General features: G+C 43.2%; 1 protein-coding gene across 1 annotated transcript in view; it reads right to left on the bottom strand.

The window, feature by feature from the left end:
* Positions 1-3,003: 3,003 nt before the first annotated feature.
* The window catches only part of EBF2 (EBF transcription factor 2), a 222,576-nt gene continuing 198,046 nt past the window's right edge, over positions 3,004-27,533 (bottom strand). Inside the window, exons 12-16 of the mRNA XM_055427247.2 lie at positions 27,342-27,407; positions 26,528-26,705; positions 24,121-24,306; positions 12,880-13,047; positions 3,004-5,884 (exon numbers count right to left, since the gene is read on the bottom strand). Coding sequence (XP_055283222.1) covers positions 5,853-5,884; positions 12,880-13,047; positions 24,121-24,306; positions 26,528-26,705; positions 27,342-27,407 — 630 coding nt within the window. The 3' untranslated portion in view covers positions 3,004-5,852. The remainder of the gene's footprint in view (positions 5,885-12,879; positions 13,048-24,120; positions 24,307-26,527; positions 26,706-27,341; positions 27,408-27,533) is intronic.

Below are 27,533 nucleotides of genomic sequence, written 5' to 3' on the forward strand. Positions count from 1 at the left end.
ACCAGTCACAGTGATGGTCCAGCACACTGGTCCTCATCAGCTGTCTTTTATCCCTTGCCTAATTGGTCTCCTTGCCTCCAAGTATCCACTTGCTCCAATCCATCATCTGCACTGCAGTTACGATGATTTTCTACAGCATCAAGTGGATCATGTCAACTCCTTGACTCAAGTTCTTTTAATAGTTTTCCATTACATACCTTATTGTCCTATGGATAAAGACTAAACTCTCTGATATGATGAAGTTTTTTTAGAACCTGATCCCCACCTGGTTCTTTAAGTTTCAAATCTTATCCCTGTCTCACATTCAGTGCCCTCAGCCATGCTGAACCTACAAGCTCTTTGAGATTCATGTGTGCAGTCAACAAGTCAAGTGGACTATCTGGAATAGGAATGGGATGTACATTCCTCTAAAAGGCCCTGATTCTAGTTCTGGAATGACATCTGAGCATCAACAGAATCCACAGTGTTCCAGGGCCAAGGGGCAAAGTGACTTACTCAACAGGATACAAGCAAGGGATCTCTTATTCCTCACTTCCCTCTCATTTTGAGTTTCTTATGTTTATTAAACAGCCAGTCACTTTATATTATAGACACATTTCATCACTTTTTTGGGTTAGCTGACTGACAGTCCCTAAGGAGTGAATTCTCAAAGTGATGCTGTTTCCTATCATTTGTGACACATCAGCTACCTGTCCCATATACCAAAGCAAGGCTGCCTCTAGGGATCAGAATTCTGTCTCTCATTTGCTGATTTAACAAGTATTCATTGGGCATCTCAAGTGCTGGGTATTTGTTGGGCATCTCAGACATGGCTGGATGTTCCACATCCAGGATTGAAACAGATATAGACTCTGTTATGAGCCTTCAGTCTAAAGTGGCCCACAAATGACCACAAATTACAAGGACACAGAGTCCAGCTAAAGAGACTAGGTGGGAAGTATCCATGGTCAGAGATTAGCAAAGTCCTCCCTGAGGAGATGCTACTTAAACTATGACCTGAGGGCTGAGAAGGCACCCAGCAAAGAGGCACAGTGGTGAAGAATCTGCCTGCCAATGCAGGAGACATAAGAGATGCAGATTTGATCCCTGGGTAGGGAAGATCCCTTGGAGAAGGAAATGGCAACCTGCTTTAGTATTCTTGCCTGGGAAATTATATGGACAAAGGAACCTGGTGGGCTGCAGTCCATGGGTTCGCAAAGAGTTGGACACAACTGAGCAACTGAGCATACACACACACACACACACACACACAAGCACAATCTAGGCAGAGAGCTAGTCTTCGAGGAGAAAAGCAAAACCACAGTAGCTTTCTTTGAATAGTGCTTAGAAACAGCATCTCATCCGGGACTTCCCTGGTGGTCCAGTGGTTAAGACTTTGCCTTCCAATGCAGTGGTTGTGGGTTAGATCCCTCGTCAGGGAGCTAAGACTCCACATGCCTCATGGCCAAAAGCCAAAACATAAAACTTAAGCACTATTGTAACAAATTCATTAAAGACCTTAATAAATGGTCTGCATTTGAAAAGAATCTTTAAAATACAAACAAAAAAATAGCATCTCATTCACTTATGCAAGGAACACAGTTTTTATGGTTTGCAGATCTCTAACCCTTGTAGAAAGAAATCAAACCATCCTATTATGAGTATGCTTGTGAATAGTTTGGTGGAAAAACCACATTCAGAATCCCATTCTCATAGATGTGCTATGTCAATTTCCCTTTACTCATCTTTGTCCATGATAGCCTTCCCTTCTGCAGTGCCCACTGACAACCCCTACTGCAACATTTCTACCATCTTTTGAAGGACCATCCAGCTCTATCCCTGCCTTGGGAACTTCTCTGACCACTCCACCTCTCTGTGATCACTGTTTTCTCTGGGCTCTATCAGTGCTTCTGTCTTCTTCAGTTCAGTTCAGCTCAGTCACTCAGTCGTGTCAGACTCTGCGACCCCATGAATCACAGCACGCCAGGCCTCCCTGTCTATCACCAACTCCCGGAGTTCACTCAAACTCACCTCCATCGAGTTGGTGATGCCATCCAGCCATCTCATTCTCTGTCGTCCCCTTCTCCTCCTGCCCCCAATCCCTCCCAGCATTAGAGTCTTTTCCAGTGAGTCAACTCTTCGCATGAGGTGGCCAAAGTATTGGAGCTTCAGTTTTAGCATCAGTCCTTCCAATTAACACCTAGGACTGATCTCCAGAATGGACTGATTGGATCTTCTTAGACAAGCTATTTTCCATGAATTATTTCCTCAGAGCCTGGTAGGCTGAAGTCCATGGGGTCGCTAAGAGTTGGGCACGACTGAGAGACTTCACTTTTCACTTTAATGCATTGGAGAAGGACATGGCAACCCACTCCAGTTGCCTGGAGAATCCCAGGGACAGAGGAGCCTAGTGTGCTGCCATCTATGGGGTCGCACAGAGTTGGACACGACTGAAACTTAGCAGCAGCAGCAGCAGAGGCATGAGACTTGCTCTCTTCCCATGATCTAAAACTAAACATCATGTCTCTGTCCAGCCTCCAGCTCCTCACCCTGTACCTGATGGATCAGCTATAACATTTGTTCAGTTTTGCAGTTTCAAATCTAAATAGACTACTCACCTACCCTAAGAATTCTGTATAACCAAAGTCCAACATTGGAAGTAGGATCATTTGGGTTTTTATGAAGGGATTTGACTAGACGGATACATAAATATATACAGAAAAATACTTGAAGTCATATGTATTCTCTCATCCAAGTCAGCACCACAGAACACTTACCAAGTAAGCAAAAGCTGTAGTAAAATTTCCAAACAAGAGTTCAGGCACTAGAAACCATGAGAAAATCCCCAAACTTAAAGTATAAATTCTGCCCACCCCCAAAGAAAGAATAAATCCCAAACTCGATTTCTTCCCACTTAAAAAAAAAAAAGAGAGAGACAAGCTCCAAATTATTTTTACAGTACAAAAATTTTATTTTTTGTTAGGATAATTTAAAGTTTAAAACTGAAGTAGACATATTCATTTTACAAACAAGATATTCTTTCATAAGTAAGACCATTAAAAACAGTAAACAAAAAAGCTGTCTTTACAAAAAGCTCTGTGCATAGCAACTTTATACTGTATATAACTGACAAAGCAGAAATGACAAAATGAAACTATACAGTTTGAAAATGAGACCTTACTGTACAAAAGTTAGAGAAGGGGATGGTTTTTAAACCATGCATATTGGAATGTGCAAAGAAAAACTGGGGGAGAATACGATGCTGTAACAAAAAAAAAAAAAGAGATAAATAACGCAGTAAAGTGTCCCTTTAAATGAAAAATCTTAACACAGCTTCTTTTACAAAGATAGGATAGAATTTGTAGTTACCTATAGAAATACTTATTTCAAGTGGCACAAAAATAACCTGGAACCAGAATGATTTAACAGCAATGACTAAAGAGGACAGAGTAGTTTGTTTTTAATTTATTAGTACACTAAACATTATCCTTACACACATTTGTACACTTAAATAGATCTGTCGCTGCTGAGGTTCTAGCTGAATGGTCAAAGATGTCTGGTATTTAGTTACACACATTTTTCGGTGTAAAGCTACCGAGAAATTCTACAATCATTTTGAAGACAGTACTGCACTCATCTTCATGCAAGAGCAAAATTCACAGATTCTAAAAGCAATGCTACTTAAAAAAACATTTCCTTATGTTGGATTGGCTGGAATCCAGGTCTAAACATGCTTAATTTCATTCTGCCTTCACTTTTGGATGGTGGTGTTTATCATCCACACTCTTCCTCTTCCATCAGATTTTTCACTGGGGAATGTTCTCTTGTGTGTTTCCCTGTTTTGTTTTGTTTTTTTGTTTTCTGGTGCTTTAGGCCCTGACTGTGAGGGACAGTATGCAGGATTACAAGCATGCCAGGTTTCCAAACTTGGATTATCATGTGCGTAGAAATAATATTTGGGTCATACTGGGTAGTCCTGGAATAAAGGCAGATAAGACCATTGAGGGTTGAATAGATGTGGGCAAATGGAAGGGAGGGAGAATTTATGACATCATCTCAACTTGGCTCAGATGCACTGAAGATGTTTTCCAGGAGAGCTGCATCAGTTTCTACTGGAATCCTAACCTGATTCCCCAAACTGAAGTCTGTGTACAGCCTGTACTGTGGTGTCACTTACTCAACAAGGAGAACCCTGGCCTGGAAAAAACTGACATCCTCATTGGCCATTGAGATAAGCCTGGATATGTCTCCAAGCCCACACAGACTTTCAAGACTTAGCCCTGTGTTAGCAACTCCTTCAAGATTTCTCCCGCTAAGAGCTATCCCCAGAACCTATGAGAGCCCGTCACAGGCCTAGGGAAATATGCTATTTGGAACATGGATGCCCCTACCCTCTGACTCTGCTAAGGATCTAGGTTTCCACTTCTTCAAATATCAGAGGAGGGAGTTAGGGCTCATAACCCGCCTCTTCCTCATCCTATCACATTCTTGCCTGGAAACTGTGTCAAGCAGGATACATAGTTTTTTTTCAGGTGAGTTTAATGCCATGAAAGGGGAAATCTGCAGTGATAAGGAAAGATGTGGACATCCTACCATTGATAAGGAGGAGTCTGAGAGACAGAGTCACCTTCTTCAAATCTGCTTCTGAAGTTCTATGGGGCTTACATCTCTATGCTGAAGCAGGTCACCAAAGAGGAGGGAAAGTGGGGCTCTGAACAGGAAGATTCCACAGGGCCCGTTGGTTGGGGAAGTCACGTGACTTTGGCTGTCTTTAAGGTGAGCCCTGCCTTCTCCTGGGGGTTGCAAAGCCAGGGATGCACTGAGACAGGGGAATTCTCTGCACTTCTCAGGGGAGAATACTGGGAGCTAATGTGAATTCTTAAAAATTATATATTCACAAAGAGTGAATACCAAAAGGGACATGTAGGCTATTAGAAAGCGGACGGAGCTGGGAATGGATGCGTGGGTTTGAGTGTTTGTGTACGTGCAAGGACTTGCATCTTTGTCTCTGCACCAGGTTGTTCTACATAAGGTACATATTCTTGCCTGTGTGGGTCAATAAAATGATGGAAAAAGAGGGGGATGCAGGACAGGGGATAAGAGTCTAGTAAGTAACTGCAATAATAATCACACACCTTTTAAACTTGTTACTACCTGTTTGCATCACTTCCATTTTACATCAGGAAGAGAAATTCCTCTCTTCCAAAAAGGTCTGAATTTCTACCTCTACTTACAATAAGTTACACATTTATTTATTTAAATAATTGTAAAACATTTAAAAATTTTTGCCCTTTTTTGTTTTTTTTTTGTTTGTTTTTTAAGGAGATTAAACTATAAGCAAACATACATACAACCACGGTTCATCATTCGATTCAGGTTTCGTTTTAACAAAGTCTTTCATGCTGGTACCCTGTTTTGTTCAATTTTTTTTTTCTGCATAAACTAAATTGGTATCTGAAAGGCTTCATAGAAAATAGAAACTTTCAACTTTTTTTTCCTACAAAGAAAAACAAATAGTATCCAAAATATTAAGCATGAATCGTTTGCCAATTTTTTTTCTTAAATATTTTACAAACATAGGAAGGTGGTTCTCATAATGTTCGTAACAAAGAATTGCATTTCTGCTCTTAGCACTGACTACGTCAATGACATCTTTTGTCCTTGTTCCCAAGAGGGTCAGTTTGTGTAGCTACCATCAGAGCTACATGAGAAACAGGAGACCAGGTTAAGAGGTGGCTCCTTGCAAAGCCAGATCAGTCCATCATGTTCACCTGGGGGCACAACTCTCCCCAGAGAGCTCCTAGTACTTTCTTTGTTATTGGTCCATCAGAGTAAGTAGTTTTGTGCCATAAGAAAGCAGTTCTTCCTCTTCTTTACATCGGGGGCACGACAAGTCCAGTCATGGCTGCAAGGAAAGCGTGGAAACAAGCATGAGACTTAGAGACTTACATTAAAGTCTAGAACCCAGAGAGAGGGGTAGGGTATGGGATGGACAGTCTGGAACAATCCAGGGTGATGGTACCTTCAGCTGATATGGGAACCCACTGTCCTCAGGTCCCAGGTGGTGCAGTGGTAAAGAACTTGCCTGCCAATGCAGGAGATACAAGAGACTCAGTTCAATCCCTGGGTCAAGAAGAGCCCCTGGAGAAGGAAATGGCAATGCACGCCAGTATTCTTGCCTGGTGGGCCATGGTCCAAGAGGTCACAAAGAGTCAGGGACATGAAGGAAGTGCCTGAGCACTGCCCTGGTCTAGCAGACAACCAGTGAGAGGCTCTGAAGCCTTAATCACTGAACGTAACACAAAGCTTGCTGAAATTTTGCTTCAGAGGCCAAGAATCATGTTGTTTTATATGAATGGGTTGTATAATTGACATATAGGTGAAGTCGCTCAGTCGTGTCCCACTCTTTGTGGCCCCATGGACTGCAGCCTATCAGGGTCCTCAGTCCATGGAATTTTCCAGGCAAGAGTACTGGAGTGGGTTGCCATTTCCTTCTCCAGGGGATCTTCCTGACCCAGGGACCGAACCCAGGTCTCCTGCATTGCGGGCAGACGCTTTACTGTCTGAGCCACCAGGGAACATGTACTAAATTGTAATATGGATATATGTGTAAGATAGTTTTCATTATTAGACTAAAATAATTTCTAGATTATACAGTTTCAAATCACTTAGCTGGAAGAGGAAAATAAATTCCAGGTGCCAAGCCTATTGAGTTACTTACAAGGCATCATTTATAACAAATCAGACTTTCTACCCATCCTGGGTTTCTATCCATCCTAGCTGAAATTTGATGAGTTTTCTAACTGGTTCATCTTCTTTTGGGGAGCACCACTCTCTGGGCTTCCCTCATAGCTCAGTTGTTAAAGAATTCGCCTTGTATGCTGGAGACCCTGGTTCTATTCCTGGGTCGGGAAGATCTGCTAGAGAAGGGAAAGGCTACCCACTCCAGTATTTTGGCCTGGAGAGTTCCATGGACCGTATAGTCCATGGGGTGGCAGAGAGTCGGGCACGACTGAGTGAGTTTCACTTTCACTGTCTGTGATGCCCGTTCACTAAGGCTGATTCACTGGAACAGAAGGCTTAATTTAGCCCTAATTTAGGAGTCACCCCAATCTCTACTCTTCACCCCCAATCCAAGTGCAGAGTCCAGTGCCCTAGCCCATCCATCCATCCTAGTCCCTAGTGCAGTATCCATCTGGTCAAGTGGAAGATGCCTGTCTGGGTGGTATCAGGTTCAAGGTGCCCCCTTGATATGAGAAATAAAGCAACGTCAGCACAATGTAGAAAACTCACATACCAAAATGCACCCCTCTGGCCTTGGCTTTCAGGGGATGAACCCACCAAACTTGCACATTCTTGGGACCTGGCAGAGTAGTTTCCTTGTGTCCAAACATCACACTGTATCTAGAATTTGATCCTTTGAGTTTTATTGTCAAAGTCTCATCTAGAGGGCTTATCAAACATCACAGAAGCATTTGGCCGAATGGTGTTCTCTAGGCTTATAAGCAAATGGCCAAAATCCTTCCTGCTTCTTCCAACATCTCTCTCCACCCGCTTCCTTCCTTCCTTCTTCTTTCCTACCTGCCCCGCCTCTCTTCTCCTCCCTGTCTCTCTACCCCTTCTCTCTACTCCAGCTCGTCTTCTCAGGCAAGATTGTCAGCCGTCTATTTCCCTGCACATACAGCCTTTATTGAATGTTTGTGAGATCCGGATTAAGGTCTTACACAGCTAGCAAAGCCTTAATTATTTTTGCCTGTATTACTATATATTGAATCGATGTAACTTTTCAATAAAGGCAGTTCAATTCTGGACACTCCCCAATGATTTGGAGATATAGGAACTCTGGTAATTATCCCAGAGTGTAGGAGGGTTTTGCTTTTTTTTTATTATTCTTTTTTTTTTCCTCCTGGAGGGAGCTGGAAAATGAATCTGGCACATAGTGCATAATATTATCTTGACAATCTATACTCATCAACTGTGAATGCCTGATAAATGAGGTGGAAGGTGGGGGAAATGAATAGGGAACGTTGAGCTCCCCGGCAGTAGGTCTGGGGCTCACGTTTTCAACTTTAACTTGTCTATTACACTTCAACCTCATCAGCCCCTTCCTTTTCCTGCATCCTCAAGAGAGTTATCTAAAGAGCTTATTAAAAGGGCAGAGCCTCTCTGAGAACAAGATCCACTGCATGTCTGGAGAACAACATATTTCACAGATTTTGTTTCTTCCTGGTGTCATGTTGGGCACTTGGGTGGGTGAGACTCTGCTCCGTGGTGACCCTGACTTCTTGCTTGTAGAAACCGTTACCAGTGTGTACATGTCCATCACACTGCTATTTTTAAAATGGATAACCAATAAGGGTCTACTGTATAGCACAGAGAACTCTGTTCAATGTCATGTGACAGCCTGGATGAGAGGGGAGTTTGGGGGAAAACAGACACCTGTATATGTATGGCCGAGGCCCTTTGATGTTCGCCTGAAAGTATCACAACATTGTTAATCGGCTACACTCCAATGCAAAATAAACAGTTTTTTTAAAAAAGAAACTGTCACCAACAGACAGAAAGCAAAAGTTAATTGGGAGAATGCGTAACTGCACGTTGTCCAATTTCTTTTTACCTTTGACATTTTATGGGAATGTAACAGTTACTCTTTGGTTCAGGTAGAAAGTAGGGATGGATGAATGCTGAAGAGAGGAACTATTATAGTATTTCTGTCCCCAGAGAGACTAAGAGCTGCCAGAACTCAGGCTCTGGGGTCCAAATGTCTGAGTTCATGTTCTTCACTCACTGGCTTTGTGGTCCTGGGTGAGCTCCTTAACTAGACACGGTGATAACTGTATGACCTTTGCCTTTGGCTCACAGGATGCTGGAACAAGATAATTCGTGTAAAGTGCTCGGTTCAGCATCTTACATGTGGAGTCCAGGCATGGTCCACGAGTCTTGGAGAGTGTTGACTGTGCAATCCTCCTGTGGGCAACTAAGACCACCTCACCTTACAGCAGAAGAGAAGAACCTCCCTCTCAGCCTGTGATTTTCAGGCTCCACCTCAGACCACCTTTTCACTCTCCCACTGTTTGCCCCTAAAGAGATGGAGCATCCTGCCGTTCAGCCACCGCCACCCCAGGATCCCTTCCTTCAGTGGCTGTGGGCGGCACATTCAAAGTCAGCTCGGGTCTCTGTCTCTGCACCAATGCGACACCTGGTGTTGCTGGACCTTGAACTGCTGGTCACCTGGTCCAAATGAGGAAGAACAGGAATGAAGGCTTCTGGAAGGCATCCTTTGTCAGCCCCAGCCTCTCTCTGCCAGGCATGTCCTTCGCTTTTCCTAGTTCTTCACACACGTAACTTCTCAACAACCTTGAGAGAGAGCGATCAGTTCTCCTGTTTAACAGTCTAGGAACCCAAGGTTCTTGGGTGACAGTGACTAGTATGGATGCCCCAGCATATGGGAGGCTGAGCTCCAATTCCAGCAACATCTGATGAAGTCAAGTTCATATACAGGGACATACTGTATAGCACAGGGAACTCTGGTTAATGTCATGTTCCATTGTTCCAGAGTTCTTCCCACTGTGGGTAGTCTTTGAGGTTCTCCGAAGAATTCTTTCTTATTTCTCCATGCACAACTTTATATTTTCATAGTTCTTTCTAAGATTTTTAGTCTCCAATCCCTAATTTACATTTCCTTTTTGTTCTTTTCTCCTTCTCTTCCACCTTTTTCTTCTCCAGCCCCTCCCCATCCTCCTCCTCCTCCGTCTTAAGGTTCAAATCACCAAGGGAATTTGGAGGGAGTTTTAAAACTCCAACCTGGAGGAGGGAAGGGCAACCCACTCCAGTTTTCTTTCCTGGAGAACCCCATGGACAGAGAAGCTTTGCAGGTCCATAGGGTTACACAACTCCATTCTGACCAGTGGACCATAGAGGGCCTTGGGCATGCAGCCACCAGCACAGTGGGGAGTCCAGGCCATGGTAGCCAGTGAAAAATATGTCCTGGCCTCTCTGAGGGCCAAGAGCCAGGTGGGACTCCTAGGTGGGTCACCCTGGATACCAAAGACCAAAAAACCCAAGTCAACTAGCTCTGCTCCCCAACTCAGTCCCTGCATGAGAGAGGGGTGGTAGGTGGCAGTCAAGTTGTACTTTTCTTCCTCCAAGTGAAGCTGAAAATATTGGCAAAAGTTGCCTGGAGGGAGGGAAAAGCCGTACCCTCCCTTTCCTCCGCTGATCCTTGCACTCACCCTTAGTCCTTCTTGGGCCTCTCACTCTGCATTTCCCTGATGAGACCTGTGTGGCCCCCACCAGACTTAAGGGACATGACTAAAACCATAAGACTTGGAAAGAGGAGACATCACTGCTGAAGAGGTGGTGGGGAAGGGGAAGATGTGGCAAAAATTCAGCAATTGTTATACCTAAAATGGATAACCAACAGGGACCTACTGTACAGCACAGGGAACTCTGATCAATGTTATGTGGAAGCCTGGATGGGAGGGGAGTTTGGGGGGAGAATGGACATATGTATAGGTATGGCTGAGTTCCTTCGCTGTTCACCTAAAACTAATTGTTAATCAGTTATGTTGTTGTTTAGTTGCTAAGTCCCATCTGACTCTTTGCGACCCCATGGACTGTAGTCTGCCAGGCTTCTCTGTCCATGTGATTTGCCAGGCAAGAATACTGGAGTGGGTTGCATGCCCCACTTCAGGGAATCTTCCTGACCCAGGGATTGAACCCACATCTCTTGCATTGGCAGGCAGGTTCTTTACCACTGAGTCATCCCCTATACTCCAATACAAAATATGGAAATATACATACTACTATATATAAGATAGATAGCCGGTGGGAATTTGCTGTATGACTCAGGGAACTCAAACTGGAGCTCTGTGACAACTTAGAGGGGTGGGTGGGAGGGGACATATGTATAGCTATGGCTGATTCATGTTCATGTATGGCAGAAACCAACATAATATTGTAAAGCAATTATCCTTCAATTAAAAATAAATACATTTTTTAAAATTCAGCAACTGTTCTGCTATTCCAGTCTGAAGGTAAGGCCATCATGGGGAAAGTTCTGGACATGTCCCCCCATGCTAGGCTAGAAACCACTGGCCTTTGATGAGAGACAGGGCAGTGGAGATGCTTAGCTACAGGCTCAGTCTGCTTCTCACTGAATCTGACATCTGGATGAAAAGCAAAATATATATATATATATATACCCTTCAAATATACAGATGTTTCCAACTATTCCCATGCTGGGTGGCATGTAGACCCAGCTGCTTTGTCTCATTAGAAGCAAAAGAATTTTCAGGGGCTCTTCTGAGGGCTGGGTTTTCAGATCTTATTTCACAGTTTGTCTGTCAAGTTACTTGACTTCGAGGAGGCACCATCACTCTAATTGTAGAAACGTGGCAGGAACATGCCATATCTCCCAGAGCCGTGCTCAGCCCAGCTAGTGAAGACACCCTCACAAGTATCCCCCACCACAAGGCTCGGGATCTCCCATGCAATCATAAAGCCACCAGGCAGATGCCGTTCCGAGGTCAACACAGTCCATCAAGGCTGTGCTGACCTCAGAGGCTTTGATCCACAAGGGGTTACCCGAACTTCTGCCCTCTTTGGTTTTATCCAACACCGCCTGTCGTGAATGTTTGCATGTCAAGATGCAAGGAGCAGCCTAAAAATAATGTGGGGCGTCGGGCTCCCCCAGCGCTCAGCAGTTTCCAATTTGCTCTCGTGCCATCAGCTGCTCCCATTCACAATGAGGTGATTAGATTCTCATGTGCTCATCATATGCGTGCTACATCATGTCATATTATATTTTAGGACATCACTGAAGACCAGGTCTGATGGGTGATATTAATGCTTGTTCTTAGACACAGTATATCTTTCTTCCTTTCTTCTCTACCCCACCCCTGATCGGGCACCTGCTATCAATTTCATCAGCCTGAAACCAGAATTCTCAGAACTCGCTGGGTGCTTCTGATGGATCTTGTCCATTGCTGCTACAGGACTGGGAATGCAGTGTGGGTGGCAAGCCAATTCATGTGGCACCTGCTGTGGTGGTCAGGTACCTTAAGGGAAATAGTGACATGCTCTTGTGAAAAGCAAGGTCTGGAGGGCTTCCCTGGCAGCTCAGTGGTGAAGAACGCGCCTGCCAATGCAGCAGACACAGGTTTGATCCCTGATCTAGGAAGATCCCATGTACTGTGGAGGAATTAAGCCCACGCACCACAACTACTGAGCCGGTGCTCCAGAAACTGGGAGCCGCAACTACTGAAGCCCGGTGCTCTAGAGCTTGTGCTCAGCAACAAGAAAAGCCCTCGCACCACAACTAGAGAGCAGCACTCACTTGCTACAACTAGAGGAAAGTTTGCACAGCAATGACGACCCAGTAGAGCTTATCAAAAAAAAAAAAAAAAAGCAACATCTGGAGAGTCCAGACACTCCTGGAGGGTCCACGTGGCTCTGTTCATAGTTGCTCAGTCGTGTCTGACTCTTTGCAACACTGTGGACTGTAGCCCACTAAACTTCTCTGTCCCTGGGGATTTTCCAGGCAAGAATACTGGAGTGGGTTGCCATGCCCTCCTCCAGGAGATCTTCCCAACCCAGGGATTGAACCCAGGTCTCCGACACTGCAGGTGGATTCTTTACCATCTGAGCCACCACCCTACCATAGTTAATTCTGTGTTTTTGCAGAATTGTCTGACTCCTCTCTTATTCCCCCATCTTGCCCTGGGATAGAGAACTAGCCCAGTTCTACAAGCCATGCTGGCCCCACGATGAAAACACCAAAGCATCTCCTCGTAGGGAAACGGCTAGAGACATAGAAGGATGCAGGGCTGTTCGATCCCACTCTGTGGACTCGGTGGCACAGGGGCCGTGCTGACTCCCGAGGTGCCACAGCTTGCTTACCTCTGAATCCGTTTCCATTGCCACTGGAGCAGGCAGGCGAAGGAGAGCCTTGGGGCCTGATGACAGGGGCAAAGGCACTCTTCTGTTTGACAGCAGGAAAAACTGAAGAGGAAAACGGGAGGATGGAGGATGTGCTGGAAGATCCAACAGTGGGACTTGATGACATGACTGGAAAGCAAAGGACAGTCCTTCTTTAGAAAGAGAAAGAGCTAGGAGTTATGTTCTTTCTTCAGTACGTACAACCAGTACATACTGATTGCAAAATTACGCGTTTGTTCCAGGTATTGTTCCAGATTCCAGGGATTTGAGAAGTTGAATGTGACAATGACCCTGCCCTGTTCCTTGGGAGGAACAGACAAATGAAACAATGAGTAGGGTCATCATCCTATTGGAGGAACGAACATGATGCTAAGAAGATACACCCAGACAGGGTGCTTTTCTGCCCGGAAGAGTCAGGAAGGCGTCAGCTGCTGCTGCTGCTGCTGCTAAGTCACTTCAGTCGTGTCCGACTCTGTGTGACCCCATAGACGGAAGCCCACCAGGCTCCCCCTTCCCTGGGATTCTCCAGGCAAGAACACTGGAGTGGCTTGCCATTGCCTTCTCCAAAGGCGTCAGCAGGGGGTCATATTGTGATAGGTCTTAATCCACAAGTACTGGGTTGGCCAAAATGTTTGTTCAGATTTCTCTGAAAGGGATTGTAGAAAAACCCAAACAAACTTTTTGGCCAACCCAATAGAAGCTCAACACAAGAAGGCTAAGACCAACCTCTGAAAAATGATCAAGTATACTAAAAAACAGAAACATTTTTTTTTTTAATCCTAAAATGTAATCCTGTCTGGGAGCCATGTGCCTCCCTGGCAGTTCTCAGGGCACCAGAGATTTGCTCTGTAGGGTAGGCATCTTCTCGGAGCATGCCATCTCTATGGGCCACTTCCTCATTAAATGTAAAAGTTTATTAACATTGAAGAGATTACCTCCCTTCTCCCTCTACTTTCAGAGCTCCTGGGAAATAAAGCTGCAAGTCAGCCTCCTCTGATGTAATGTGTAGGAAAAAAACACACCAGTATTAACATTAAAATAACTTCAAGGAAGCCAAAAGCTAACTGTTGTGATTTCCAAGAAAAATAAAGGCAACTTACACAACAAAGTGCCCCACCTCTTAATGTCAGATACTCCACCAACTTACATCATACAAAAAGATAATTTTCTTCCAGGTTCAATTTGCTCGAAAAAGAGGTAAACTTGAGTTCATGCAAGTAAAATTGTTAGAGATAGCATTTTATAGTATATGGTCAAGTTTCAGGGACTCATTCTAGCATAATGTCCAGAATTCTGAACTGTCCCAAGTCATATGACTTATAATTACTGGAACATAATGGCAAAGACCATAATAAAGGCTAAGCGTGCTGACTTCTACTTCATATCATTAGTAGTCCAGAGAGTCCACAAGAAAATCTGAAACTGAGGACATGAATGTGAGTTAATATTTCAAGTGAAGTTTGGAGGTCCAGTGTTCTGATGGCCTTTGCAAGACTCCATCCTCATTTTTCCCCTCTCCCTATAAACATAGACATTCGGCTGTGTTTACACAATCGCGTACATAAAGCAATAATATGGCATGCCTCCCATGCAATGTCTTTTACAGCCGATCTACAAACCAAAGACTTAAAAAAAAAAAAGCTTTATCTAAATCTGCTCATCCTGAAGTGGTCCTGATTTAAAGGGCAATGCAAAAGGAAGCACTGGAATACATCCCAGTCTTCAAAAGAAAAAAATTGGTGGTATTTGCAGCGCTAGTGGTAAAGAATCTGCCTGCCAGTGCACGGGACATAAGAGACAGGGGTTCAGTCTCTGGGTCAGGAAGATCCCCTGGAGGAAGGCATGGTAACTCACTCCAGTATTCTTGGCTAGAGAATCCCATGGACAGAGGAGCCTAGCGGGGTCACAGTACATGGGGTGGCAAAGAGTCAGACATGACTGAAGCAACTTAGCACGCATGCACATGGGAAAGGATACAGGGTTAAGTCTGGAGAATGGATTTTATTCACGGGTCCCAGTCAGTCTCCTCTCTAGCCTTGGTTTTAGCATCAGTGAAATGTGTGTGTGCACACAGGGTGAGTGGCTGGGACCTCTCCTCTTTCTGTGAGGCACAGAATTAGAGGCCAAAGGAAAGCTGATATGTGGAAACCCCTGATTCTGACCACCATCCAGTCTCTGCCATACCATGTGATCCATGTGGGTACCAAAATGGCGCCTTGGTTTCTGGGTCTGCAATAGCAGAATCTCCCCTCATACAGCATGAGAGAAGAGGGTTTTTATAATGTGAATTAGGCACACACACACATGCATACATATACATAATTCCATTTATACTCAGCATATGAGTCATTTCTAGTAACAGATCCTAAAGCATGCTTATTAGTGTGGCCACCTCTCAGTGGGAAAGGAGTCATCTCAGACTTCACCAAGTGACATAAAATTGCTGCAGAGTTGAATAAACACAGAACTGCAAAGTGCCCATTTAAAATATTTTAAACAAAATTTTTGCAAAATGTCAGATTATATATTTAAAATTTAATATTTTCATAATAAAAATCCTAAAAGGAATTTTAATATGCATATGTTAGCAAACATAATTTCCATGTTTATTTTTTAAAATGCTGTAAGAGTCAGAAGTTTCATTTAAAGAAGTCTTAATATCTTAACAGACATTAAAACTTATTCCAGATCTACACCAATGAAATCAGTGTTATACCAGCATAGAAATAGGCAGACAAATCCTTGGAGAAAATAGAGTCCAGAAATAGACCTGGATATATGGGAGAATTAAAACTTAATAAAGGTGACATTTCAAATTAGTGGGGAAATAAACACATAGGAACAATACACTAGCCATTTGGAGACAAAATTTAAAGTGCTTCCTCATATTAAACACAAAAATAAATCTAAATAGATTAAAGAGTTATTTTTAAAAACAAAATTATAAAGGAGCTAGTAGAAAAATGAGGAAGTTATGTAATTTAACTCATCTTTTCCACCCCAAAGCCTAAACAGAACATCATAAGATAGATTTGTCATGTAGCAAAAAGTTTCTATATAACACATACAGAAAAGGCAAATGACAAATTAGGAAAAATACTTTTCACAGTTTATTTAGATATATTCAGATCCTCAGTAGCTAATAGGTTTTTATAAACTAATCAGAAAACGTCCCAATAGAAAAATAGGCAAAGGACATGAAAAGAAATGTCACAGAAGGAAAAATGAAAATAACCAAAGGCCTTTATAGACCGATAAATGGTCAGATCAATTAGTAATCAGATGCAAATTAAAGCAGTAATGAGATGTTATTTTCCACTTGCCAAATTGATAAAGATTAAGAAAAAATTAAGAGAGCAGGGAAACATACTCTCCTTTTCTAAGGGGAGTGCTAACCTCTCTGGAGGAACTTTGGTAACATATATCAAAGTATTTGAAAACGTCCATGTCTTTTAACCCAGTAATTTAATTTCCAGAAATTAATTCCAAGGAGGTAATCATAAATGTGCAAAAAACAAAAGAAAAAGCCAAGGACATTTTTACAATCATGAAAAACTGGGAAATAAGTGAAATGACTAGCAATAGGATAAACTATATTAAATCCATAAATGGAACACTATGCAAATGTTAAAACTAAGAGAAGAATATTTAATGGCATGGAAAGATATGCATCCTCAGATGAGTAAAGCAGAACACATAATAACACAGACAATGAACCCACTTTTACTTTTTAAAAAACATACAAAGCAAAAGTGTAATAGGATGTGATAGGCATCCAATTTTTTTTTTTTCCTGGCTGCACCATGTAGCTTGTTGGATCTTAGTTCCATGATCAGGGACTGAACCTGGGCCCTCTGCAGTGAGAGATTGGAGTCCTAACCACTGGACTGCCGGGGAATTCCCACATCCAAATTTTTAATGACATTATCTAGCAGACAGGATTGTGAAAATTCTTGAGTTTCTTCCTTTTACTCATCCATATTTTCAAAATTTTCTATAATGAATGTATGTTACTTTTGATTTAGCAGAAAACAGTAAAAGCTGTTAAACAAATGGAAAAATCTCTTATTTCTTTGGGAAAAAATAATACAATCCTTATCAATAGACATAAAAGCTTTCCTGACATTAGCATTTCTTCTCAATCTAAGGCTTCAGTTCAGTTCAGTCGCTCAGTCCTGACCGACTCTTTGCGACCCCATGAATCATAGCATGCCAGGCCTCCCTGTCCATCACCAACTCCCAGAGTTCACTCAAACTCATGTCCATCGAGTCGGTGATGCCATCCAGCCATCTCATTCTCTGTCGTCCCCTTCTCCCCCTGCCCCCAATCCCTCCCAGCATCAGAGTCTTTTCCAGTGAGTCCTCAACTGCCTGTAAACAAGGTTACCTGTTAACTTTTCTGCTACAAAAAAGCAAAGCACCAATAAATTTACAAATTCCTGGGAAAACCTTGTTGACTGTAGTTAACGTTGATGTAAAAGTCACTCCTAATATCTGTTTTCCATTCTTAGAACACAGGTCTATATCACTGATGAATTTTATGGAGCCTAGCTTCATATCTGTGACTTTGAGAATTTTGTCATTTTTCTTCTACTCTCTTTTTCATTGATCTTATGGCAGAAACCCATTAGCTGTGCATCAGAGCAGATGCTGCAATTTTCAAAATATTTCTATCCATGACTGCAAGGTTTACTTTAAAAGTTACCACTGGTTACCTCTGCAGAGAAATAAAGTGTGTCATTTTGTTTTCTCTTTTATCTAGAAATGCTTTTCAAAGCGTCTATAATGAGGTTTACAATTGTCATTTTGTTCAGTTGCCAAGTCATATTCAACTCCTTGTCATATGATTTTTTTCCACCTTTCTGAAGAAAAAGACAATAGAAACACACCAAAGTATTAACAAGGTGTTTTTGTTGTTTGCTTGTTTGTTTTGTTTTGTTTTATTTTAATGGCAGGAGTAATGCTTTCTTTTAAAAGCTATTGTCAGGACTTCCCTGGTGGTCAAGTGGTTAAGAATGCACTAGCCAATGCTTGGGACACAGGTTGGACCCCGATCCAGGAGCTATGATCCCACATGCCTTGGAGCAGCTAAGCCCCGTGAGCCACCATTACTAAAGCCTGCACTCTAGAGCCAGTGGTCCACAGCAAGAGAAGTCACTGCAATGAGAAACCTGGGGACCACAACTAGAGAAAGCCCAAGCAGCAACACAGACCCAATGCAGCAAAATAAATGAATAAATATTTTTAAATAATAATAAAATAAAACTATCATCATCTGTGTTCTAAATGTTCTACATAATCATTTAATACTCTACAATAGAAAAAATGTCTTGATATTTATTTTTGAAAATACGAAAACCCTGAGGCCTGGGGCATAGTCCAAGACTATGCACGTAAGTGAAGTAAGAGTCCCTGTGGAGCTCAAACTGGGTGCTCTGTGATGACCTAGAGGGATGGGATGGAGTGGGACTTGGGAAGGAGATTCAAGAGGGAGGGGACATGTATATACTGATGGCTGATTCATGTTGATGTATGGCAGAAACCAACACAATATTGTAAAGCAATTATCTGCCAATTAAAAATAAATAAATTAAAAAAGAATCCCTGCGGACAGGTTGGATTCTGTCTGTATGGATCCTGTTTCAAACTTGGCACTGCTTGGTAACTCTTCAACTTTGGAAGAAATGGTTCCCTTGGGAGTTGCAAGCTTGTTGAGTAGAACATCTTTGGGGACACCAGTATGTACCGTTTTAGGAAAGTTGATCACGCATACTTGAAAATTTCTCTGGATACCTCTCTCTGCGGATAGAGACCAAAGGAAAGGCCAGCGTTTCTGGCCCAGAAATCTCTTGTGAACATGGGGAGTTCAGGAAAAACCACTTTTCTGCTTCTTAGGATTGATTGGCTCACACGGTTCCAGCTGGAACTCACTGGGCACACATCCTTCTTTGCATCGAGCCATTGCATTTGTTGGCGTGAAGGGGTCTGTCAGCATTTCATTATAACCCCCTATTGTCAGGGGTTTAGAATTCAGCCATAAAAACTTGCACTGAGCTGGAACTTGGCACACACCACTACCGCCAGGAAGTGAAGTTTGTATGTGAAATTGAAAAAACATCTGTTTGGCCATTTTTGAAGTTGTGTGAGAGCAAAAGCAGTGAAGATGCAGGGTTTTGATACGCTGCATTGGCCGCAAAAGCAAGTTAACTTGACCAAGAGGCTTAACTTTATTTCTTTTTTAACGTCTCTGGCAAGTGATTGCTCCATGGCATGCCCTGGCCACATCAGACTAGTTTAAAAAATAAAATGAAAAATCGGAGAAGGGTGTTTTCAGACACAAGCAACTAAACTGATGAAATGGTATCCCCTGAGCCTTTTATTTTCTCTTTTGTATTTCCCAGAGAATTTGAGACTTAGATGGGTAGAAATACACGTCATGTGCTATTGTAATGGACTCCATGGGGTATTCGGTTTTTTCAAAGAATGGGATTTTATTGTAATAGAATGCACTGTTTGGAATCCCATTCCAAGTCTGCAATTCCTTCAGACCTTCCCTCAAGAAAGGAAGGTGAAAGGGGTCTCACGGACCCAGTAGGAAATAAAAAAGGACCTTATCTAATGTGTTTCCCTCCCTCTGGGCAGGGCGCCTTCCTCTTTCTATTTGTGGATGCTCTCTTGTTTTAATGGGTGATTTGAAGACTTGCGGTGTTACTATTTTCTTGTAGCAGTGGGACTGAGTGATCAAGAAAGGACAGTGGACGAAGTTGTCACTGGCTGGGATAGGAAGGGTCCCTTCCTATTGAATGAATTATCTAGTAAGAAACATCATACCATCAACATCGGATGGGCAATTTTATCCATCCATTCACTCTCTCTTTCTCTCTCTCTGCCATCCACACCCCACCCACCCCTTACTGTCTTACTTTCCTCTTTCTCCCTCCATCATCACCACACTTAACCCTACATTGTTATATTAACCTTTTTTTTTTTTTTGGCCATGCCATGCAATGTGGGATCTTAGTTCCCTGACCAGGGATTGAACCCATGATCCCTGCATTGGGAGCACACAGTCTTAACCACTGGACCACCAGGAAAGTCCCTATATTAACTATTTTCCATCTACAAAAATGACAGTTTCACATAGTTCAACCTAACATACACATTTTATTCATAAATGTATGAACATAATGAAATTGCACATTTTGGAACATCAAAAAGAGATAGTTTCCTATGGCTCAGCCCAATAGTATGCTATAAATACATGAAATATCTTTAATGTGATTGAATAATTTAAAAACATGATATCCTGGATCTGATGACACATGTTCTAGCCCCATTTTTTACTGTTTATTGGCCATGAGCCCTTGAGTGAGTCAGTTAATAACCCTTCATATCTTAGAAGGGAAAATGATGATGATACTAGTAAAATAAATTATATTAATGAATATAATTATATAAATATGTTAATTATATACACACGATAAATTATTATATCCATGTGTGCATGCTCAGCCACTTCAATTGTGTCTGACTCTTTGCAACCCTATGGACTGTAACCCACTAGGCTACACTGTCCATGGGCTTCTCCAGGTAAGAATACTGGAGTGGGTTGCCACGTCCTCCGCCAGGAGATCTTCCCAACCCAGGGATCAAACCCACGTCTCTTGCATCTCCTGCATTGCAGGTGGATTCTTTACCACTAGCACCACCTGGGAAGCCCCTTTCATAAAGTTACTGTGAAGATCTGATTGGACTCATGTGTGAGGATGCTTGTTGGGCTGTAAGGTTGAGTGTAATTGTAAATTACTTGTACTGTTGTGACCATTATCATGGGACGTTATTTACACAGTGGTTCTTCTGCCCTTGCATCCCTTGTAGGGGCTCTTAAGATGTGGTCCCTTCTGCACATGGGGTCCGATCTCCACATGCATGCATGGGAGAATCTCTCCAAGGTCTCAGCCACTGAAAAATCAAGTTTCTTCTGAGCTTTGACTATTACTATTACTACTAATGTGTGGACGTAGAATTTTATAACAAATAGTGTTTCTCTCTTTGCCTTACCATCTTGTAAGCCAGGGGTCCCTAATCCCCAGGACCAGTACTGGTCCATGGCCTGTTAGGAACCGGGCTGCACAGTGGGAGATGAGCAACGGCAAGGGAGCAAAGCTTCTCTGTATTTACAACCGCTCCCCATCACTTGCCTTACCGCCTGAGCTCCGCCTCCTGTCAGATCAGCAGCGGCATTAGACTCTCATAGGAGTGTGAACCCTAATCCTAAAATCAAAGTGGAATATCCTGAGATTGCTGCAAGATAGAAATAAACTGCACAATTTGTATAATGTGCTTGGATCATCCCAAAACCATTCCCTGCCTCCCAGTCCATGGAAAAATTGTCTTCCACGAAACTGGTCCCTCATGCCAAAAAGGCTGGGAACCGCTGTTGTAAGCCTCTGAACCAAGTTAATGACCCTCTTGAACAGACCCAAAGGCATCCACACTAACCCTTGGATTCATCTAATTTTCCTATCCATGTTTTTTTTCTTTTATCTGTTTCTTATAGTTTCCATTTTATACTTTCATAACCCACTCCAGTATTCTTGCCTGGACAATCCCATGGACGGAGAAGCCTGGTAGGCTACAGTCCACAGGGTCGCATAGAGTCGGACACGACTGAGCGACAGAACGGAACGGAACGGATGCTCATATGACTATTAATATTCCCCCCATACATTTTTGGAACAAGAGAAGATAAAAACAAGTAAGGAAATAAATGAAGCAAACAACCATTTGTTTTCCTCAGCCCCTCTGATCTAATTGACCTGGACCATCTGACAGGTCACAAAGCAGGACGCATGTCTTTGCGAAACGGCGCTTTCCACTCCACGTCCTCTGCCTGCCTTTTTGTCTGTGGGAAACTTTAGTCAAAGAATAAGTTTAATCAGAGAAAGGTGGAAACAAAGGAAAATAGAGAACACTAAATAATAATAATAATGTAGTCATTAAGCATAGTCAAGGACTTTCAGTTCTTTCTCACAGACTATAGATAATATTCTGAGCCATATCTTGTGAGCTGTCTTATAGGTGCTGAAACACCAGGTGGAGAAGTTTACTACATGATGACCAGACTGTACCCAGGACATGCGCTGCCACAGTTCTGAGAACTGGCCACAGAGAAACAGGAACAAATGGACCCTAGAACTAAAGATGAACTGTACCTGAAACAATCAAGATGATGCTGGTCAGACTACCAACGACCAATCTGAAGATGACTTGTCACAGCTGACTACTGTTTCCAGGTTTAGTCCTGTCCCCCCACCCTGCCCACCTTCTGTTTATAAAAGCTCTTGACCCAGTGCTTCTCAGTGGGAGGAGGGGTGGTGGAGTCAGCCTTTGCACAGACGTGTGCCCCCCTCCCCCAACCCCACCTGGTTGCCGGTATCTGAAATAAAGCAAATTTTCCTTTCCACCAACCTGGCCTGTTTATCGGCTTCTGAGCGGTGAGCAGCCAGTCCCCCCACACAGTCTTTCAGTAACATCTGCAATAACAAGAGTTTGGTTGTCCTGGAAGAACCAACCTCTGCGACTTGTTACTGTGTTTTCACCACACAGAGCGGAGTGCTGAGTGTAATGACTCAAACAGAGAATCCAGAAATACCTCCTGGCCGAGTGTCCCCAGGGAACCAGAGGCCCAAAAACAGAGCGGCGGCCTCCAGATCTGAGCACCTTATGTCCCGAGCTGCACTAGGACTCTCAGCAGAGCCTTGAAATCAGGTGTGGCATTTCACGGACACGCCACTCAACCTTCAGACTCTACAGGACGGCTTATCCTCTGCCTTGAAGTGGTCCCTATCTGGGGTATAAAAAGCATCTTCTCTCAGCCTCCTGGGACCATTCTACAAGGTCCCAGCTTGGTCCCCCAATGCCATGCAAATGAGTTTTCATAACTTCCTAGAACATCTTAGGCTTCCCAGGTGGCACTAGTGGTAAAAAACCTGCCTGCCAATGCAGGAGATGTAAAAACCACAAGTTCGATCCCTGGGTCAGGAAGATCCCCTAGAGGGAGAGCATGGCAACTCACTCCAGTATTCTTGCCTGGAGAATTCCACAGACGGAGAAGCTTGGTGGGCTCCAGTCCATGGGGTCACCAAGAGTTGGACACAACTGAAGCAACTTAGCATGTACACAGAACATCTAGCTTGCAGTTAATCCACAGATTAGGACTAAGAGCTTCTGCCCCCATATATTACACAGTCACCAGCAGTCAAGTTCCATCTCTCTGGAGGTACATAAGGGAGGTGAGACCATGTAACAAAGTGAGAAGGGAGATGATGTTTTCCCCAGAAAAACTGAAGCTATCTGCTTGGTCCAGACTCTTGCCCTGCTGTATCCTAGCTGTGTGATCCTGGGTAAGTTCAGTTAACTGCTGGGTACCTAAACTTCCTTGCTGATGACAAGAAGGTAATACTGACCTCAGAGAGTTCTTGTGAACATTAAATAAAACACTATATCTGAAAGCGCCTAATGAAGAGTATACAGAAGGACTTCCCTGGTGGTCCAGTGGCTAAGACTTCACAGTCCCAGTGGAGGGGACCCAGGTTCAATGATCCCTGGTCAGGGAATTGAAGATCTTGTGTGCCACAACTAGGACCTGGCACGGCCAAATTAAAATTTTAAAAGTATGCAGCATGTTAACTGAAACGGAGTCTTAATTCCTCGTTCCCATCCACACAGATCACATCTATTGCTTCTCTGTAAAAAGGGAATAAATAGTTTCACTCCTTTTCTTTCTCTTGAAAAGGCTTTAAGTAAGTGCTGATAGTGGTAAAGAACCCTCTGCCAATGCAGGAGACGCAGGTTCGATCCTTGGGTTGGGGAGATCCTCTGGAAGAGGGCATGGCAACCCACTCTAGTATTCTTGCCTAGAGAATCCCATGGACAGAGGAGCCTGGTGGGCTACAGTCCATGGGATCACAAAGACTCAGATATGACTGAAGCGACTTAGCGACATAGCACAGCGCAAACCAATAAGCCCAAGTCCACTAAAGGAGAAGTACAAATGGAAGGAAGGATGTTTCATCAGGAAATGGGACCACTCCTCCGTGAGTCTAAAATGTAAATATGCTACTCTCTCTCAAAAGGCTAACCAGTAAAACCCAGGGACAGAGAGGCAGGGAGAGCTGGCCTGAGGAACAAGCCACTTACTTCCATAAGGGGAGCCGGTGGGGGAGCCGTTGAGAAATCCCGGTGACCCTGGAACCCCCAGGTTGGCCATGGGGACGTTGCTGTAGCCATTCATGCTGTTACTGGAGGTGCTGTAGTTAGACTGCTGGGGGGTGGAGCTGGAAGAATAGCCCCGTGGAGAGATGCTGCTCGTGTTGCGGATGTATCCTGGACAACAAAGAAAAGCCCAGATAAATGAGCCTGTATGCGCAGGTGCACTCACACACACAGCAGAGACCAAATATGGCGGCGTAGGTGCTCAAAGTTCCCAGTCTGTAGAATTCCACCAGGCTGACTGTGGGCTGTAGGGGGCAGTCTGCAGTTTGTCTTCAGACTTTTCATACCTTCCTACCTCTTCCCCATTCTTCACAAAACCTTCCTCCTCTTTCCCGTTTGCAGTCAACATCTCCAACTCAGACTAAGGAGCAGTTGACTAAGGGGCACTGTGCAGTGACATCTCCCAAATCATATCTCATGTAACACTAAAGCCCTCTCAGATACTGATGGGTGTCACTGAGAAAAGCATTCTCTGGTCAAATGAAGCTTGGCAGATGGTGCATACTGTGGCCATTCACTGAAGATTCATACATGATGCTGAAGCTCCAATAATTTGGCCACCTGATGCAAACAGCTGACTCATTGGAAAAGACTCTGATACTTGGAAAGATTGAGGGCAAAAGGAGATGGGGGCGGGAGAGATGAGATGGTTAGATAGCATCACTGACTCAGTGGACATGAATTTGAGCAAACTCCAGGAGACAGTGAAGAATAGAGCAGTCTGTTGTGCTGCAGTCCATGGGGTTGCAAAGAGTTGGCTATGACTTAACGACTAAGCAACAACAGAGATAAATAAGCTGGTTTAACTTTGCTAAATCCCAAATTTCACACACCAGAGCATCTTTCCTGGGTGTGGTAAGGAAAAGGCATTCTAGTAAAATCGCAAGGGCTACTAGCATTCTACTGATCACAGCTATAGAAGTTTGAAGTTGTTACCATGCCCTGTTGGGTGAGGTGGGGAGTGTTTTCAAAATGCATTGACAAGTTCATCTAAATGGGCTATCCTTTGACCAAAGACTTAGAAGCATCAGCAATGGAATGCAAGGGAGAGCCAGTCCATAAGTGGAATTGTTTCTCTTCATATTTTTGAAACCCTAGCAGAGACATCACCTAATCTAGCCTGAACTAACCTACGTTGGATAACTGTCTCTAAAGGTATTAAAGAAATGACAGCAACTTGGGGGGACAAAAAGTAATAATGTCCCACCCACATTTCTGTAAGAAGAACTTGCCCTAGGCATGAGAGTGAGGAATTCCCTTGTAATGGATGAATAAAATTAGAAATAAAATGATCCCAAGGTTAGGGATATCAGCAAAAACATTTACTCCTTTTAAAAAATGACTTATGATAAATGTAGCACCTTAATGAAATCAATCTCAGTGACAAAAATCTTTACACAATATGTTTTACATATGAAAGCACAGTTAGCTGTGTTGCTGTCTAAACATATTTGTATGTATGTGTGTGTGTGCAGTCAGTCGCAAAGTTGTGTCTGACTCTTTGCAACCCCCGCGGACTGAAGCTGCCAGGCTCCTTTGTCCATGGAATTTCCCAAGCAAAAATACTGGAGTGGGTTGCCATTTCCTCCTCCAGGGGATCTTTCCCAACCCAGGGGTCGAACCTGCATCTCCTATATCTCCTACATTGGCAGGCGGATTCTTTACAACTGAGCCACCTGAGTTTCCCAAATATTTGCATACATTTGTATATATTCATATATGAGATAATATACAAACAGAGGTTACCAAACAAATCTAAGCCATCCACCCTTGGTACTAGTAATTTGGGTACAGGTAACAATAACAGCAATAACTCTGCTTCTTTCACTTTGATGATTACAACAGCAGAACTGTACATTTTATTCAAATAATACCTGTACATCTGGTTGCAGTAAGCCTAAACTCTTCTAAATTCATAATACTTCATCGTATCCTTAAATATTTCAATTGAAGGATTCTACCTGGTACTTAAAAAGCTGAAAATCTAACAATACATCTAATGTTGAGATAATCCAATGACTGCATTGCTTATCTGGGACACATTTTTTTTTGGAGTAGTGAGACAAGTAAAGTGTTTTTTTGGAAGAAAACAAGTATGAATAGACACACAGGCAGGCTCAGAGAGAGAGTTGCACCCTCTCTGGTACTTTGAATCACTTTGATGGAGCAGTTTTTCTGGGTTTCCTTCAGGCAATCATTTTGATTTGCCTGGTTGTGAGTAGGACACTCTTTTCATGACATAAGAATCAAACGTTCACTTCTTTCAACTCCAGCAGAGCCAATCTTTTAAATGTATAAGATGTTTGTATTTTGAGTCTGAGAAAGGCAGTACCTTGATTGTTTCCCTGTGTTGACTCTGAGATGCTGACTCCGAGCTGGCTGCCATATGAATTGATGCCCATCATGCCACTGTGAGCTGGGGAGCTGGAGAGAGCTGGGATCTGACTGGGATTCCTGGGGACACTGTAGAGGGCTTCAGCAATATCCGCGGCTCGCTTCAAAATGATGTCCTACAAGATGGCAAATGGAGGTAAGTGTTTGTATTGAGCAATACGAGTCAAACTGTACTCAATATTTTATAATAACCTGGAAGGAAAAGTAATCAGAAAAAAGATATAAATGTGTGTGTATAACTGAATCACTTTTCTGTACACCTAAAACTAACACAACATTGTAAATCAATTGTGCTGGCAGGTGTGTGTTCAGTTGTGTCCAACTCTTTGTGACCCCATGGACTGTAGCCTACCAGGCTCCTCTGTCAAGGGATTTCCCAGGCAAGAATACTGGAGTGGGTTGCCATACTCTCCTCCAGGGGATCTTCACCACCCAGGGATTGAACCCATGTCTCCTGTGTCTCCTGCACTGGCAGGCGGATTCTCTACCACGTGAGCTATCGAGTGAGGAATTGGGCTTAGTCAACTATATAAACTATGTGAAAAACGTGAGTTGCTCAGCTGTGTCTGACTCTGCAACTCTTTGTAACCCGCCAGGCTCTTCTGTTCATGGAATTCTCTAGGGGAGAATATTAGAGTGAGTAGCCCTTCCCTTTTCCAGGGGATCTTCCCAGCCCAAGGATCAGTACACTTCAATTAAAAAAAAAAATGAAAAAATCAATTTCAAGAGAGTGTAAGATGTGAACTTCTAACCTGGTTATTGTGTGGTGTTCCATAGAGCGCCTCCACCAGATCTGCAGCTCTTTTCAATAGCATTTCCTGGAAGAGAAAAGAAAGCTGGGTATAAGGAAAGGTAAAACCTCAACTGGCCAACACAAAGGAAAATTACCTATAAAAATCAAAAGTCCAGGTATCCCCCTAAAATGTAAGTAACTAGTCACGATG

Source organism: Moschus berezovskii, chromosome 7 (genome assembly GCF_049115385.1).
Source record: "Moschus berezovskii isolate FMDL1 chromosome 7, NW_MosBer_1.0, whole genome shotgun sequence".
NCBI classification, from domain to species: Eukaryota; Metazoa; Chordata; class Mammalia; order Artiodactyla; family Moschidae; genus Moschus; species Moschus berezovskii.